The 16,734-nt window shown below is 42.7% G+C and overlaps 1 protein-coding gene across 2 annotated transcripts in view; it reads right to left on the reverse strand.

Annotated features, from left to right (window-relative positions):
- LOC137327049 (BCLAF1 and THRAP3 family member 3-like) overlaps window positions 1-16,734 on the reverse strand; it is a 53,180-nt gene that overhangs the window by 27,848 nt on the left and 8,598 nt on the right. For both annotated transcript variants that reach the window (XM_067992437.1, XM_067992436.1), the window contains exon 3: window positions 145-837. In XM_067992437.1, the coding sequence (XP_067848538.1) occupies window positions 145-837 (693 nt within the window). The remainder of the gene's footprint in view (window positions 1-144; window positions 838-16,734) is intronic.

Here is a 16,734-nt window from a genome sequence, read left to right on the forward strand (position 1 = left end):
AGAGCTCATTTACATAAAATGCTCACACTTTCGGATTAGGACAAAAGGCTTTCAAGTTTTAAATTCTCAACTAACAAATGTGACCATTTTATTCAGTTGAGGTTCTACATCAAAACACACAGCCTAATGGTTCTATTCCAATACCTCTTCTGGTGGGAGGTCCTATCCAGAAACTCTTCAGACCGTCTTCCAGGAGAACGTGAAGAACCTGAATGCCTTTCCTCAAGTAAACCGTGACTCCTAAAGCCTTCTGAGTCACGCCACTTTTCTGTGCAGCTGTAAGAAGTTGTGACTGGTCGGTCATATGAATTTGTTTGTGAATCACCTCTGACAGCCTTGGGCTTTTCGTTTGATGATCTGCCATGCGTCAGGATTTCCACATTATGATGGTAGTGCCGGTCGTCACGGTCATGGTGCCATTCATCGTGAGCATGGTGCCGTTCATTATGCCATTCATTGCTGTCACGATACCGCTCATCGTGATCATGGTATGGATTGTCTTCGAGAGATCTTGAAGGAAGTGGGTAGGTTCGGTTTCCTTCTCTTTCTTGTGGGTAAAAGTTTCTTCCTGTTGTAGTTGTATGCTCTGATCCCACTCTTCTTGTATTTGGGGAAGGCTGCTTATACTCAAAAACTTTATGATGAATGTTACTATATTGTGCATCTCCTGATCTTGATTCTACTTTTCCTGCTTCGCTCCATTTCTCCCGTTGTCCCCTCCACTGTACTGGTCTTCCTGAGCCTTGACCGAATCCTCTTGACTCACCACTATGGGACTGGTGCAGTGGCCTCTCAACATGGTATTCTTGGCTTCTTCCATAGGTTGGCGAGATTGACCTACAATGTATTTGAAGGAGAAGATGGGACATTTTGGTACAACTCAAATAAAACAAAATGGAGCAACTCATTCCAGTTATAACCTCATTGCAGAAAGATTCAGTTTCACCTTTGGATTACACTTTTACACTATTTATGCAATCATTCATCACAAAAAGGTCAATGATGAGATTGAGAACTATCAATTTTAAAGCAAGACTGCAATGTTTTATGGGAGGCAGGAACACTTGTTCAACAAAACCGTACACGATTGATTTAAAAAGCAGGATTCTGCTCAGAGGTTTACTCTTTGAATTAGTTTAATTTTGCCATTTAGTGACATTAGTATGCAAGCTGAAATTCCATATCCAGGTGGTTATTTTCAACTCATTCTATGCTGCACTTTTACTCTGAGCAGCATCATTTAACTAGAAGATCTCTCAGAAAAATCACTGGAAAAAAATGTTCAACAGTAAAAATTACAGATATTTAAGAACAAAATTGGAAAAATACAACAAGTGGAATTATAGTAAAGTGCAAATTTTTTTTAAAATCTACTTTGAAGCTTTTTCTGATCTTTAGGAATGCACAGTACATATAAAGAGAAGTTATATGTACTGTGCAAATAAGAATTCAAGGCTGCAGTCAGGGACCAACACATTTATATAATTAAAGTAGCCAGCTCTCTTCAGAAGAAATGGATAGGACAAGAACATAAAGTTACAACCAAAGATATCAAACTCCAAGGGCTGATACTTTTGTTTGAAACCACAAGATCCAAGAACATCTACGTGCCACTTTGGAAAAAGTCAAGAATTTTCCATTGAATTTTAACAATTTCAACTTTGAGAGGTCACAAATGATATTTAGAGACACAAGGATGCACATATGTATTTCTTCAATTGCAACAATTTTTCAAGTTTGTGGAGTGCAAGTCTTAATTAAAACTTGAGATTAAAAATTTTGTAATTGAAGACTTTATTTCAGGGATGCAACTAGAGGAAGAAACAGCTCCTTCATCAGCCCTAAGGCAGCTTTTTTCCTTCTTCACATTGACTTTTGCTGGGATTCCACAGGCGCTAACCACCTCATCCAAATGGCCATTATTTAAATATGCATTGGCAGGCTTTTCAACTGCAGGAAAGCATCACAGCTGAACCACATCCTTTCCTTTTTAAAATTCATTTTCATAACGTGGACGTCACACATCCCTAGTTGCCCTCGAGAAGGTGGTGGTGGGCCTTCTTGAACCGCTGCAGTACGTGTTGTGAAGGTGTTCCCAGTGCTGCGAGATAGGGAGTTCAAACATTTTGACCCAGTGACGATGAAGGAACGGCGATATATACATCCAAATCTGGATGGTGTGTGACTTGGAGGCGATGGTTGTTCCCACGCACCTGCTGCCCTTGTCGTTCTAGGTCGTGGTAGAGGACACAAGATTTGGGAGGTTCTGCTGAAGACACCTTGGCAAGTTGCTGCAGTACATAGTACACACTGTAGTCACGGTACGTTGGTGGTAGACAGGGTGGGTGTTTAAGCTAGTGGATGAGGTATTGATCAAGGGGACTGCTTTGTCCTGGATGGTAGGGAGCATCTCGTGTTGTTGCAGCTGCACCCATCTAGGCAAGTGGAGAGTATTCCATTCACACTCCTGATTTGTGTCCTTTAGGTGGTGTAGAGGCTTTGGGGAATCAGGAGGTGAGTCACTTGCTGCAGAATATCCAACCTCTGACATGCTGTAGTAGCCACGGCATTTGTGTGGCTCGTCCAATTTAGTTTCTGGTCAATGGTGACCACCCCCCCAGGATGTTGATGGTGGGGGATTTGGCGATGCCAATGCCTCGGAATGTCAAGGGAGTGTGGTTAATCTCTCTTACTGGAGATGGTCATTGCCTGGTGCAAATGTTACTTGCCACTTATCTGCCCAAGCTTGGATATTGCCTAGGTTTTGCTGCATGCAGGTATGGACTGCTTCATTATCTGAGGAATTGCAAATGAACTTGAACACTGTGCAATCATCAGCCTACAGCCCCACTACTGACTTTATGCTGCAGGAGTTCCTGAGGACACCATCCTAGTTGAGCCTAGGATGGTGTCCTCAGGAACTCCTGCAGCAATGCTCTGGGACCGAGATGATTGGTTTCCAACATCCACAACTATCTGTCCTCACTTGATCAACAGTGGGAATCCTGGCATATTTTCCCCTCCCTAACCCAGAGGCACCTAGGGTAGAGACACTACTACCATGCCAGCAAAGATCATTTAACTTATCACAGAATGGGGATTGAACCCAGGGCCATCCTCAACTGTGTGACTCAGCTACCTACTGGGATAAACCCACTGACCCATCCGGGATGGTGCAAATGATCACGTTTGATAAAATCTACTATTTTTTAAAGTTACCGGGGGGTGGGGAGCGGGGAGCATAAATAACAGTCAAATATTTGTTTTGCAAAACCTCCATGCTTGACAATGCAACTAAGCAAAGCAAAGTTGGTCAGGTGTTGCTTCATAAAAGGTAGGCTCAACAACACTGGCAGGTATTCATCCGAGCCCAAAAAACTAGGCCATGCAATCAGAACGGGGCATCACAGCTGTACATGATCCACTCCACACCTGAACATCTTCCAGCAGGCATTAGCATATAGTGATATCCATTAACCGTTGGACATAAGGATTTACAATGGGAAAACATTGACAGTGACAACAATAACAGGAAGTCAATTGGCACAGAAAGGAAGTGCATGCAGACAAGATACACACACATATATACATACATATAATTAAATATATAAAATTAGAAATCTTACATACAGCACATACTTCCTGTCTACAAACCTTACTTTCTTTGATATGATTTTGTGTCCTATTTTTGTTAACTTTTCCCATTATAAATTGCCATGTCAACATTACACATTCAATTTCCTATGTCAACTTGGGCTGTCACGATTGCAGGAGCAAATTTCTGAACACTCTCCTACGTCTTTTGATATCTTGTTTTTTACTGTGCTTACAGCCAAGTACTTTACTTTTTGTGTATATTTTTTAAAATGTTATTCTTCCCCCCCCACCCCCCGCCCCACCTTCTAGACCTCCTGTTTGCAGCTCTATCTTACCTGCCATTTTCTTCAGCTGCCTGATTTCTCCCTGCCCAACAAATTATTCTGCTCCTCCCTTTCTCCTTTCCCTTTAATGCCACATTTCCCAGCAATCGGGATCCAGGCACCATCCCTCCTGACTCTTTGCACCATTACAGACTTTCTTTGACTTATTTTGTTCTGGACTTCCATTAGTTTATTTGCTGCCAACTTTTACATTATTTTTTCCCAGCCGAATAAAAGAAAATCTGCACCAAATAAATTAATTTGATGGCTTTTGTTCATTAATTTAGTTGGTGCCATTTAAATTCATAAATCCTGTATCTTTAATTTATTTTGCGCGATTCCATTTTAATGAATTTATTAATTGTCAACTTTATCCTTTCCTACTCTATTTTCATTTTTCTTTATTTGCTTATTTATTGGCAATTCCTCTCATTCCTTCCTGAAACCATCTTGTTTAATTGATTTATTAATTCCCAGCTTCCACCATCCACTTTATTTACTTCATTTGGCCAATTCTTTGCTGAAGTCTATAGTTAGTTTGTTAATTTCAACATTTAAAACAATTAATTCATTAATCTGAACTTCTGTAGTTCATTTCACAGATTCTCTCTTAAGGCCATCTTAAATTAACGAAATAAATAGGTGGGATTGACTAATTCCAGAGTTCCGTACCTCAATTTATTGAATTTTTTTCAACCAATTGTTTGTTAAATCCAATTAATTCATTAAGCTTACATATATGTGGGCATATATAATACATTCGTATGAAGGCCACTCTTTTACTGTTTTCACAGAATAATTCTGTTCGGAGATGTAATCCTCAACACACTGCTACAAATTCCATTATTGAGCAATAAAAGCAGAACTTTAATTGTTCAGTACCATTAATCAGTGGCTGTAATAGTACACTGAACATTACATGCATAACATTTGTATAGTTATAAAATAGTGCATCTTCTCACTCACCATGAGCCACGCCACAAGAGATTTACCAGTTTGAGTAAATTCTAAAGCAGTCAGTACGTTTACATAATCTAACCTGAATACTACTGATACATCATTTGTGTTATCATACTCCTGTAAGTCAAGTGGTACATAAAGTGAAGTCTCCAATAAAGATTAGGATTACTTTCAGCATAGGCATCAGGAATAAGCACCAACTTGTGTTGCATACTGTCATGGTAGATGAACGTAATAAGCAATCAGAAGATATATAAATGATCAAACTGTTAGTTTGAAGTTTAACAATACATAATGTGGGGCCAACAGGTGGAAGCGAGTTGTGTGCAACAAACACTTGGAAAGATGTTAAGCAAAGTAATGAAGTTTTTACTTCTGGCACAGAACTTGATTATGGAAATTCTAGAAATGTCTCCAGCCTACTAATTTCAGTAAGAACACTTGGGACTAGAAAATACCCGATAACAAGCCGCTGAATATGGAATTAATCTTGTGAAGGGTATATATAACATGTAGGCTATACCACTCATGGAATAAATCTCTCATTTCAGCAGCTTGCCACAAATTATTCTTTCATCACTCCCTGTGGCAAGGCATTTCATGCTCCAACAATCTGAAGAAATTTCTCCTAACCCCACTCACTGGCAATTTTAAATTGATAACCCCTCAACATTGACTTTGTAACCAGGAGAAATAATCTTTCCCCATTCATCCCATTAAAACTCTTCATAATTTTAAAATCTCCTTTTAGGCTTCACTGCTCAAGTGGAAACAGTTCCAATATCTCAAGTCTCTCCTCATAACTATAGTTTCCCATCACAGTATCATCTTGGGAATCTAGGGGTTTAATGAATTTTCATAATAGGGGACCCAGTACTATGACCTTGACCTGACATACTTTGTACAAATTATTGTTACTTCTTTAGTCTTGAGCTCTATGTCCCAATTTATAAAACTCAAAATACTATTCATCTTTTTATGGCTTTATTTATCCATACTCAGACTTTCAGGCAATTATGTAATTGAACCTCTAGATGTCTCTATTCATCCATCTCTATTCATCTGCACCCTTCATTGTCTTTCTACTGGTTGTATACCTCTATTTTTCCTCCCAAATTGTATTACTGCACATTTATCAGCCACCTGTCTGCCCATTCCACTAAGCTGTCTGTCTTCTTGAAGTCTTTTACACTCTTCCTCACTGCTTGCCATAGCCCTTACCTTTGGGTCATCAGCAAATTTTGAGATTGTGCTCCCTATGCCCAAATCATCTATACATACCAAGAACAAAAGTGGACCCAGACCTGACCCCTGGATACACCACTTCGAACCCCTAGCACCAGGGGTAGCTCTGCTGCACAGGCTGGGAGGAAAAAGAGTGGAAGAGTTATAGTGGTAGGGGATTCTATCGTAAGGGGAACAGACAGGCGTTTCTGTGGCCGTAAACGTGACTCCAGGATGGTTTGTTGCCTCCCTGGTGCCAGGGTCATGGATGTCACTGAGCGGCTACAGGGCATTCTCAAGGGGGAGGGTGAGCAGGCAGAGGTCGTGGTCCACATTGGGACCAACGACATAGGTAGGAAGGGAGATGAGGTCCTGCATCAAGAATTTAGGGAGCTAGGTAGCAGATTAAAGAGCAGGACCTCAAAGGTTGTAATCTCTGGATTACTCCCAGTGCCACGGGCTAGTGAGTATAGAAATAGGAGGATAGAACAGATGAATGCGTGGCTAAAGAGTTGGTGCAGGAGGGAGGGTTTCAGTTTCCTGGATCACTGGGCCTGCTTCTGGGGAAGGTGGGACTTGTACAAGTCGGACGGGTTGCATCTGAACCAGAGCGGGACAAATATCCTTGCGGGGAGGTTTGCTAGCACTGTTGGGGGGGGTTTAAACTAACTTGGCAGGGGGATGGGATACAGAGTGGAGCTACAATAGGGGGTGATGTGCAGCCAAATATTGAGAAAAAAACAAGTCAGCTTGGAAGACAGGGCAAATATGTGAGGGCAAGGCTGGATGGCATCTATTTTAATGCAAGGAGTCTTGCGAATAAGGTGGATGAACTGAAGGTGTTGATAAACACATGGGAGTATGATATTGTTGCTGTCACAGAGACATGGTTGAGGGAGGGGCAAGACTGGCAGCTCAATATTCCGGGGTACAGAATCTTCAGGCGAGACAGAGGGGGAGGTATAAGAGGAGGGGGGGTCGCAATATTAATTAAAGAATCAATTACTGCCATAAGGAGGGATGATATATTAGCAGGTTCCTCAAATGAGGCCATATGGGTGGAGCTTAAAAACAAAAAGGGGGCAAGCACTTTGATGGGAGTGTACTATAGGCCCCCAAACAGTCAGGGGGAGATAGAGGAACAGATATGTAGGCAAATCTCAGAAAATTGTGCAAATAATAGGGTAATAATAGTGGGGGATTTCAACTTCCCCAATATTAACTGGGATACTCAGAGTGTAAAAGGCTTAGAGGGTACAAAATTCTTAACGTGCATCCAGGAGAGCTTTTTGAGCCAGCATGTAGAAAGTCCTACAAGAGAGGGGGCGGTACTGGACCTAATTCTAGGGAATGTGGCCGGCCAAGTGGAAGAAGTGCTAGTCGGTGAGCACTTTGGTGACAGTGACCATAATTTGGTGAGATTTAAGGTGGTCATGGAAAAGGACAGGGAGGGGCCGGAAATAAAGGTTCTAAATTGGGGGAAGGCCGATTTTAATAGGATAAGGCAGGATCTGGCCAAAATGGACTGGGATCAGCTGCTTGTCGGAAAATCGTAAACAATTTTACAACACCAAGTTATAGTCCAGCAATTTTATTTTAAATTCACAAGCTTTCGGAGGCTTCCTCCTTCGTCAGGTGAACGATGTGAAAATGAAATCCTCGAAATGAAATCGCATTTATAATTCACAGAACAATGCTTGGTGAGTACAGACAGTTTTTTCAACTGCCCGTTGCCAAGGCAATCAGTGTGCAGACAGACAGGTGTTACCTGCCAGGTCTAAGAATATACAAATCACCAAAAAAAAACAACAAACAAAAAAAAAGAGATAGAGAGGTAGAAACATAGAAAAGACAGCAACTGACCCGTTATATTAAAAACAGATAACATTTGTTCGCTGGTGGGGTAACGTGTAGCGTGACATGAACCCAAGATCCCGGTTGAGGCCGTCCTCATGGGTGCGGAACTTGGCTATCAATTTCTGCTCGACGATTTTGCGTTGTCGTGTGTCTCGAAGGCCGCCTTGGAGTATGCTTACCCAAAGGTCGGTGGATGAATGTCCATGACTGCTGAAGTGTTCCCCGACTGGGAGGGAACCCTCCTGTTTGGCGATTGTTGCGCGGTGTCCGTTCATCCGTTGTCGCAGCGTCTGCATGGTCTCGCCAATGTACCATGCTCTGGGGCCCCAGGATGCCCCAGAGCATGGTACATTGGCGAGACCATGCAGACGCTGCGACAACGGATGAACGGACACCGCGCAACAATCGCCAAACAGGAGGGTTCCCTCCCAGTCGGGGAACACTTCAGCAGTCATGGACATTCATCCACCGACCTTCGGGTAAGCGTACTCCAAGGCGGCCTTCGAGACACACGACAACGCAAAATCGTCGAGCAGAAATTGATAGCCAAGTTCCGCACCCATGAGGACGGCCTCAACCGGGATCTTGGGTTCATGTCACGCTACACGTTACCCCACCAGCAAACAAATGTTATCTGTTTTTAATATAACGGGTCAGTTGCTGTCTTTTCTATGTTTCTACCTCTCTATCTCTGTTTTTTTTTTGTTTGTTGTTTTTTTTTGGTGATTTGTATATTCTGAGACCTGGCAGGTAACACCTGTCTGTCTGCACACTGATTGCCTTGGCAACGGGCAGTTGAAAAAACTGTCTGTACTCACCAAGCATTGTTCTGTGAATTATAAATGCGATTTTATTTCGAGGATTTCATTTTCACATCGTTCACCTGACGAAGGAGGAAGCCTCCGAAAGCTTGTGAATTTAAAATAAAATTGCTGGACTATAACTTGGTGTTGTAAAATTGTTTACAATTGTCAACCCCAGTCCATCACCGGCATCTCCACATCATGTAGGAAAATCCGCATCGGAGCAATGGGAGTCTTTCAGAAGGGAGACTGAGACCATACATTGGCAACATGTTCCCGTAAAGGTCAAGGGTGGTTCCAAGAACTCCAGGGAACCTTGGATGTCAGGGGATATACGAGAATGGATTAGGAAAAAAAGGAGGGCTTTTGGCAGATACAAAAGGCTAAAGACGGAGGAAGCCCTAGAGGAGTACAAAAAGTGCAGGGGGATACTTAAAAAATAAATTAGGAGATCAAGGAGGGGCCATGAAATAACACTGGCGAGCAAAATAAAGGAAAATCCTAAGATGTTTTATAAGTATATTAAGGGTAAGAGGATGACTAGGGAAAAAATAGGGCCCATTCGGGACAAAAATGGCAATCTGTGTGTGGAGCCGGCAGATGTAGGAGGGGTTCTAAATGAATTTTTTGCATCTGTTTTCACTATGGAGAAGGACGATGTAGACATAGAAATACGGCAGGGGGACTGTGATATACTCGAACATATTAACATCGAGCGGGAGGAGGTATTGGCGGTTTTAGCAGGCCTAAAAATGGATAAATCCCCAGGCCCGGACGAAATGTATCCCAGGCTACTGTGTGAGGCAAAGGAGGAGATTGCGGGGGCTCTGACACATATATTCAGAACCTCTCTGGCCACAGGGGATGTGCCAGAGGACTGGAGAACCGCTAATGTAATACCATTATTCAAGAAGGGGAGTAGGGAAAAACCGGGGAACTACAGGCCAGTGAGCCTAACATCAGTGGTAGGAAAATTATTGGAAAAAATTCTGAAGGACAAAATTAGTCTCCACTTGGAAAAGCAAGGATTAATCAGGGATAGTCAACATGGCTTTGTCAAGGGAAGATCATGTCTGACTAATTTGATTGAATTTTTTGAGGGGGTGACTAGGCGTGTGGATGAGGGTAACGCAGTGGATGTGGTATACATGGATTTCAGTAAGGCCTGCGATAAAGTCCCCTACAGGAGACTGGTCAAGAAGGTACGAGCCCATGGAATCCAGGGTGCCTTGGCACTTTGGATACAAAACTGGCTTAGTGGCAGAAGGCAGAGGGTGATGGTCGAAGGTTGTTTTTGTGACTGGAAGCCTGTGGCCAGTGGGGTACCACAGGGATCGGTGCTGGGTCCCTTGCTGTTTGTGGTCTACATTAATGACTTGGATATGAATGTAAAAGGTATGATCAGTAAGTTCGCTGATGATACAAAAATTGGTATGGTCGTAAATAGCGAGGAGGATAGCCTCAGTCTGCAGGACGATATAGATGGGTTGGTCAGATGGGCGGAACAGTGGCAAATGGAATTTAACCCGGAAAAGTGCGAGGTGATGCACTTTGGAGGGACTAACAAGGCAAGGGAATACACAATGAATGGGAGGACCCTAGGCAAGACAGAGGGTCAGAGGGATCTTGGTGTGCAAGTTCACAGATCCCTGAAGGCGGCGGAACAGGTAGATAAGGTGGTAAAGAAGGCATATGGGATACTTGCCTTTATTAGCCGAGGCATAGAATATAAGAGCAAGGAGGTTATGATGGAGCTGTATAAAACACTGGTTAGGCCACAGCTGGAGTACTGTGTGCAGTTCTGGTCGCCACACTACAGGAAGGATGTGATCGCTTTGGAGAGGGTGCAGAGGAGATTCACCAGGATGTTACCAGGGCTGGAGCGCTTCAGCTATGAAGAGAGACTGGGAAGATTGGGTTTGTTTTCCTTGGAGCAGAGGAGGCTGAGGGGGGACATGATTGAGGTGTACAAAATTATGAGGGGCACAGATAGGATGGATACTAAGGAGCTTTTTCCCTTCGTTGAGGGTTCTATAACAAGGGGACATAGATTCAAGGTAAAAGGCGGGACGTTGAGAGGGGATTTGAGAAAGAACTTTTTCACCCAGAGGGTGGTTGGAGTCTGGAACTCACTGCCTGAAAGGGTTGTGGAGGCAGGAACCCTCACAACATTCAAGAAGCATTTGGATGAGCACTTGAAATGCCATAGCATACAAGGCTACAGACCAAATGCTGGAATATGGGATTAGAGTAGACAGGGCTGATGGCCGGCGCGGACACGATGGGCCGAAGGGCCTCTATCCGTGCTGTATAACTCTATGAACCCTTCCCCAATCCAAGCGACACCAATTACTTCAAGACTTTGTTTCCTGACCATTACCCAACTACTTCTTTATGCTGCCAAATTTCCCCTTATACCCGTATGCCTGAATTTTTGTAACAAATTTCCTGTAAGACACCTTATTGAATGCCTTCTGAAGGTCCATATAGACCACATCTACTGCATTCCTTTATCTAGCCAACCAGCCACTTCTTCCAAAACCTCCTCAATTAGTCAACCATGAATTGCCTTTAACAAATCTGTGCTGGCTGCCCTTGGTTAACCCATACATTTCTAAATGCTCAGAATCCATAATTCAAGATAAAATTACTAAGACTCTGTTCAGCCACCAATGCGCTCTGTCCTTTTGGGGAGACACACTGACCAGTAGTAAGATTTCCATTTTCTATCTGCAAGCACATTGCCAAGATTATGCGTAAATTAAGTGAAGAAAACTGCTGATCCCAAAGTCCAGAGCAGAGATGTCCACTACCCTTTTAACGATTTAACATGTTATGACATTTAATGAAGAATTATACTTACAACTACATAATTAAGTAATTAATTTTCTCATTTTTATGACTGTGTCACCTATGGAATCCTAGCTTGAATTGAGACTACACTGATAGATGGAGGACAGATTTTCATCCTCTCAGCTGCAGCAACATAATAATTCTGGCAGTTTCTATCTACGTTTTAGCGAGTCATAAACTGCCCATAATTCAGGAATCCCACTTAGAATCTTCACAGATGGCCAGTGTGTGTAACATTACACTGCTTTAGCAAGGGATGTTCCTCAAACACATTGTTGGGACAGAGTAACAAGCCATCAGCCTTGAATCCTATCATGTTAAACCTGAGCTAGAAGTGCTTGATGCTGACATTAGGTCCAAAAACATTTCTATTCTCAGCAATAACATCCCCTCACGCTGAGAAACACAAAAGTACACCAGACACCCATATCTAAGTTTTACCAACTGAAGCTCGGTGGTTAAACATGGCCTCGCATGACTGGCATGGAGGTGGATCCCCAGGTGTTCCAGCAGACATTTCAACCAACACTAGAATTTTATTGGCAAAAATGAGACTCTGCCTGACCCCTCGACCTTCACCATTTTTGTTCCCATGATAACTCAGGTTCCCCTGATGTCCTTAAATCTCTTAGGCCTCTCAATGCTGCCCAATGCAGCTCTGGCTTGGAGTCTCCCGTCTTGCTCAATATGCAGCAGTTTCCTACCCCACCAATCATGTACATCCATATCACTTGGACTTGAGTGTATAGGGCACAACTTCAAAATTTGCAGATGACACAAAACTTGGAAGAGTAGTAAACAGTGAGGAGGATAGGAATAGTCTTCAAGAGGATATAGACAGGCTGGTGGAATGGGCGGACACATGGTAGATGAAATTTAATGCAGAAAAACTCAATGATACATTTCTGTAGGAAGAACAAGGAGAGACAATATAAACTAGAGGGCACAATTCTAAAAGGAGTACAGGAACAGAGAGAGATCTGGAGGTATACTTGCACAAATCATTGAAAGTGGCAGGGTAGGTTGAGAAAGCGGTTAAAAAAGCATACGGGATCCTGGGCTTTATAAATAGAGGCATAGATACAAAAGTATGGAAGTCATGATGAAACTTTATAAAACACTGGTTCGGTCACAACTGGAGTATTGTGTCCAGTTCTGGGCACCGCACTTTAGGAAAGATGTGAAGGTCTTAGAGAGGGGGCAGAAGAGATTTACTAGAATGATTCCAGGGATGAGGGACTTTAGTTACATGGATAGATCGGAGAAGCTGGGGTGTTTCTCCTTGGAGCAAAGAAGGTTGAGAGGAGATTTGATAGAGGTATTCAAAATCATGAAGGGTCCAGACAAAGTAGATAGAGAGAAACTGTTCCCAATGGCAGATGGGTCAAGAACCAGAGGACATAGATTTAAGGTGATTGGCAAAAGAACCAAAGGTGGCATGAGGAAAAACCTTTTTACAAAGCGAGTGGTTAGGATCTGGAATGCACTGCCCAAGGGTGTGACGGAGGCAGATTTAATCATGGCCTTCAAAAGGGAACTGGATAAGGAAAACATTTGCAGGGCTACGGGGATAGGGTGGGGGAGTGGAACTCGCTGGATTGCTTTTGCATAGATCTGGCGCAGACTTGATGGGCCGAACAGCCTCCTTCCTTGCTGTAACCTTTCTATGATTTTAAGTACTGTTGATTTCGCTTGTAACAGTAAAGTCAGACAACAAGTAGAGCTAGCCAAGCCTCTCATAGCAATGAGAAACTAGTCGCCATTGCAAAGGTCACTTTCACAATACCAGGGAAACTAAAATTGTCCTGGCCCAGTAAGGTTCCCTGGCACTGCAAAGCAGCAATACTTAAATTACAGAGATGTGCAAGTAGTCAGGTTATGAACTTTTATCATAGTTGTGCAAGACACAATGTACGGTCTGGAGGGGATTCTCTAACACAAATCAGGCACAGTGGGGACAAATGTATGGTGGGATGGGCCACAAATGAGAAGATGGAAAGTTCCCTGGGTCCAAATAATGAGTTCTAGTGGTCTATAGCAACCTCGTCCACACCCTTCCAATATACCGGCACCAAGTGTCAACTTAAGGATGGTAAGCTTCTGGTTATGTTGTTTTATGTAGGTTTGATCAAACCAAATGTCAACTCGTCTTGATGATGTCAATATAAACAGCTGAAAGGGGAAATCAATACCACGTGGTACAACCAATCCTCCTACAACATCAGCTGCTAAAGAGCTAACGGCCCGTTATCTATTTTACCCTTCTCCAGAGTCTTGACATATTTCATAAAAAGGACAGTTATAGAGAAAGATCTAAAATGACACTTGGTGATGTTAAGTGAGAACTTTCTGGATCTTGCATCAAGGCCCTGAGAATTTCAGCCAACCAGTGGAAAGAATGGCAAGGTGCAGTTTGAGAGAGATTTTCCTGCTTGGTTATATTGAACAGCAGCCATAAAATATGACTAAAGGATCTATCCTTGGTCCCCTTCTCTTCCACCTCTATAAGCTGCCCCTTGAGTTCACCATCCAGACATGGGGTCAGCTTCCACCTGTACGCTGACAACACCCAGCTCTACCTCTCCACCACCTCTCTCAAGACCTCCACTACCACCATGTTGTGAGACTGCTTGCCCAACACCTCGCTTTCGATGAGCCACAATTTGCTCCAGACTGAAGCCATAGTCTCCAGCCCTGCCACAAACTCCATACTCCTCCACCGATTACAACCCACCCATTCCAACCACTGCCTCAAGTTGAACCAGACTGTTCATGACCTCAGCTTCTTATTCAACCCTGAGCTAAGCTTCCAACTGCATCACAATGACAGCCTATTTCCACCTCCGTAACATTACTCATCTCTGCCCACCTACCATTCAAACCCTCATCCATGCCTTTGTCACCTCCAGATTCAACTAATCCAATTCGCTACTTGATGGCCTCCTATCATCCATAAACTTCAGTTCCTCCAAAACAATGCTGCTTGTATGTTATCCCACACAAGTCCCGCTGACCCATCACCCGTGTTCTTGCTGACCTGCTCCTGGTCCCCCAAAGCCTCGTTTAAAATTCTCTTCCTCGTGTTTAAACCCCTTCATGGCCTCATACTCCCTAGCTCCTCCATTCCTACAATCTCCCCTGAAAGCTCCGCCCCTCTGACTCTGGCCTCTTGTGTATACATATTAGAATACACAATGTGTAGTAAAACGATTTTGAAATTTACAGGATAGTGACAAGTTTATATTCAGAGAAGTAACTCATTTTTGAGGCCAAAAAGCTCAACACCAGAGAATTATATTCATGAGTACACAAAGCTCAATGTAAGCAAAATGTTACAGAATACGCATTAAAAACAAAAAATAGAATGAGAGCATCTGTAGGAGTACAATGTGTGTATGAAGTCTACTGTCATAGTGAGCACTATTACTTCAATATGGTCAGATTGCAGTACCATACATCCCATTAGAATAGTTTCTACAGTGCTGCAGGCTGGATGATGTTACACACCTAGGAACATAGGAGTAGGCCATTCAGCCCCTCGTGCCTGCTCCGCCATTTGATAAGATCATGGCCGATCTGTGATCTAACTGTGATCTAAGGGATATGGGCCAAATATCCCTTAATACCTTTGATTGCCAAAAAGCTATCTATCTCAGATTTAAATTTAGCAATTGAGCTAGTATCAATTGCCGTTTGCGGAAGAGAGTTCCAAACTTCTACCACCCTGTGTGTGTAGAAATGTTTTCTAATCTCGCTCCTGAAAGGTCTGGCTCTAATTTTTAGACTGTGCCCCCAACTCCTAGAATCCCCAACCAGTGGAAATAGTTTCTTTCTATCCACCCCCCTTAATATCTTATAAACTTCGATCAGATCACCCCTTAACCTTCGAAACTCAAGAGACTATGACCCCAATTTGTGTAATCTCTCCTCGTGACTTAACCCTTGAAGTCCAGGTGTCATTCTAGTAAACCTACGCTGCACTCCCTCCAAAACCAATATGTCCTTTCGAAGGTGTGCTGCCCACAACTGCTCACAGTACTCCAGGTGCGGTCTAACCAGGGTTTTGTATAGCTGCAGCATAACTTCTGCCCCCTTGTACTCTAGTCCTCTAGATATAAAGGCCAGCATTCCATTAGCCTTCTTGATTATTTTCTGCACCTGTTCATGACACTTCAATGATCTATGTACCTGAACCCCAGGTCCCTTTGGACATCCACTGTTTTTAACTTTTTACCATTTAGAAAGTACCCTGTTCCATCCTTTTTTGATCCAAAGTGGATGACCTCACATTTGTCTACACTGAATTCCATTTGCCACAGTTTTGCCCATTCACCTAATCTATCAATATCGCTTTGTAATTTTATGTTTTCATCTACACTGCTTACAATGTCACCAATCTTGTGTCACCTGCAAGTGTAAGTGTCCAATTTATATTAACTTAGTGTTCCCAAGGACTGGTTTGTTTACCGTTGTGCTTGTTGAAGAGTCACCTGAGCTACTGTGGGTTAAAAGTGAATGTGATCGTGATCAAATTGTATTAGAATGGAGTACAAATACTCAGCTAGTATTCTTCACAATTCCTCTCTCTGCAACTACAGTATACTTTGTGGCATAAATAGAACATGCTATTTACAACCACAAAAAAGTTCCTTTACACATCCTCAAAATATTTTATCAACGGCTCTAGTCATTTCATCAAATCATCCAATAATTGTATTTTTGCAATTTCCAATACACACACTGCTTAGTCATGTTTGTGAAAATGTAATTTTTTTCCATAATGCTGCACAAAGTAAAACTGTAAAAGTATTCCCTTTCAGAAAAGACTTACTCATTCGTAATTAATGCCAAGTAGCGTCATGTCAAATACGAGCACCAATGTGATCTGTAACACAAACAATCCTCTCCACACAACTCTGATGTCAAACTGTCACAGGGATGTGTTGTTTAAAAAGGGAGAAAGGGATAGACCGAGTAATTATAGGCCAGTCGGTCTAACCTCGGTGGTGGGAAAATTATTGGAAACAATTCTGAGGGACAGCATAAATCGTCATTTAGAAAGGCAAGGGTTAATCAAGCTCAGTCAGCATGGAACTGTTAAGGGAAGGTTGTGTCTC

Source organism: Heptranchias perlo, chromosome 11 (genome assembly GCF_035084215.1).
Source record: "Heptranchias perlo isolate sHepPer1 chromosome 11, sHepPer1.hap1, whole genome shotgun sequence".
Classification (NCBI taxonomy): Eukaryota; Metazoa; Chordata; class Chondrichthyes; order Hexanchiformes; family Hexanchidae; genus Heptranchias; species Heptranchias perlo.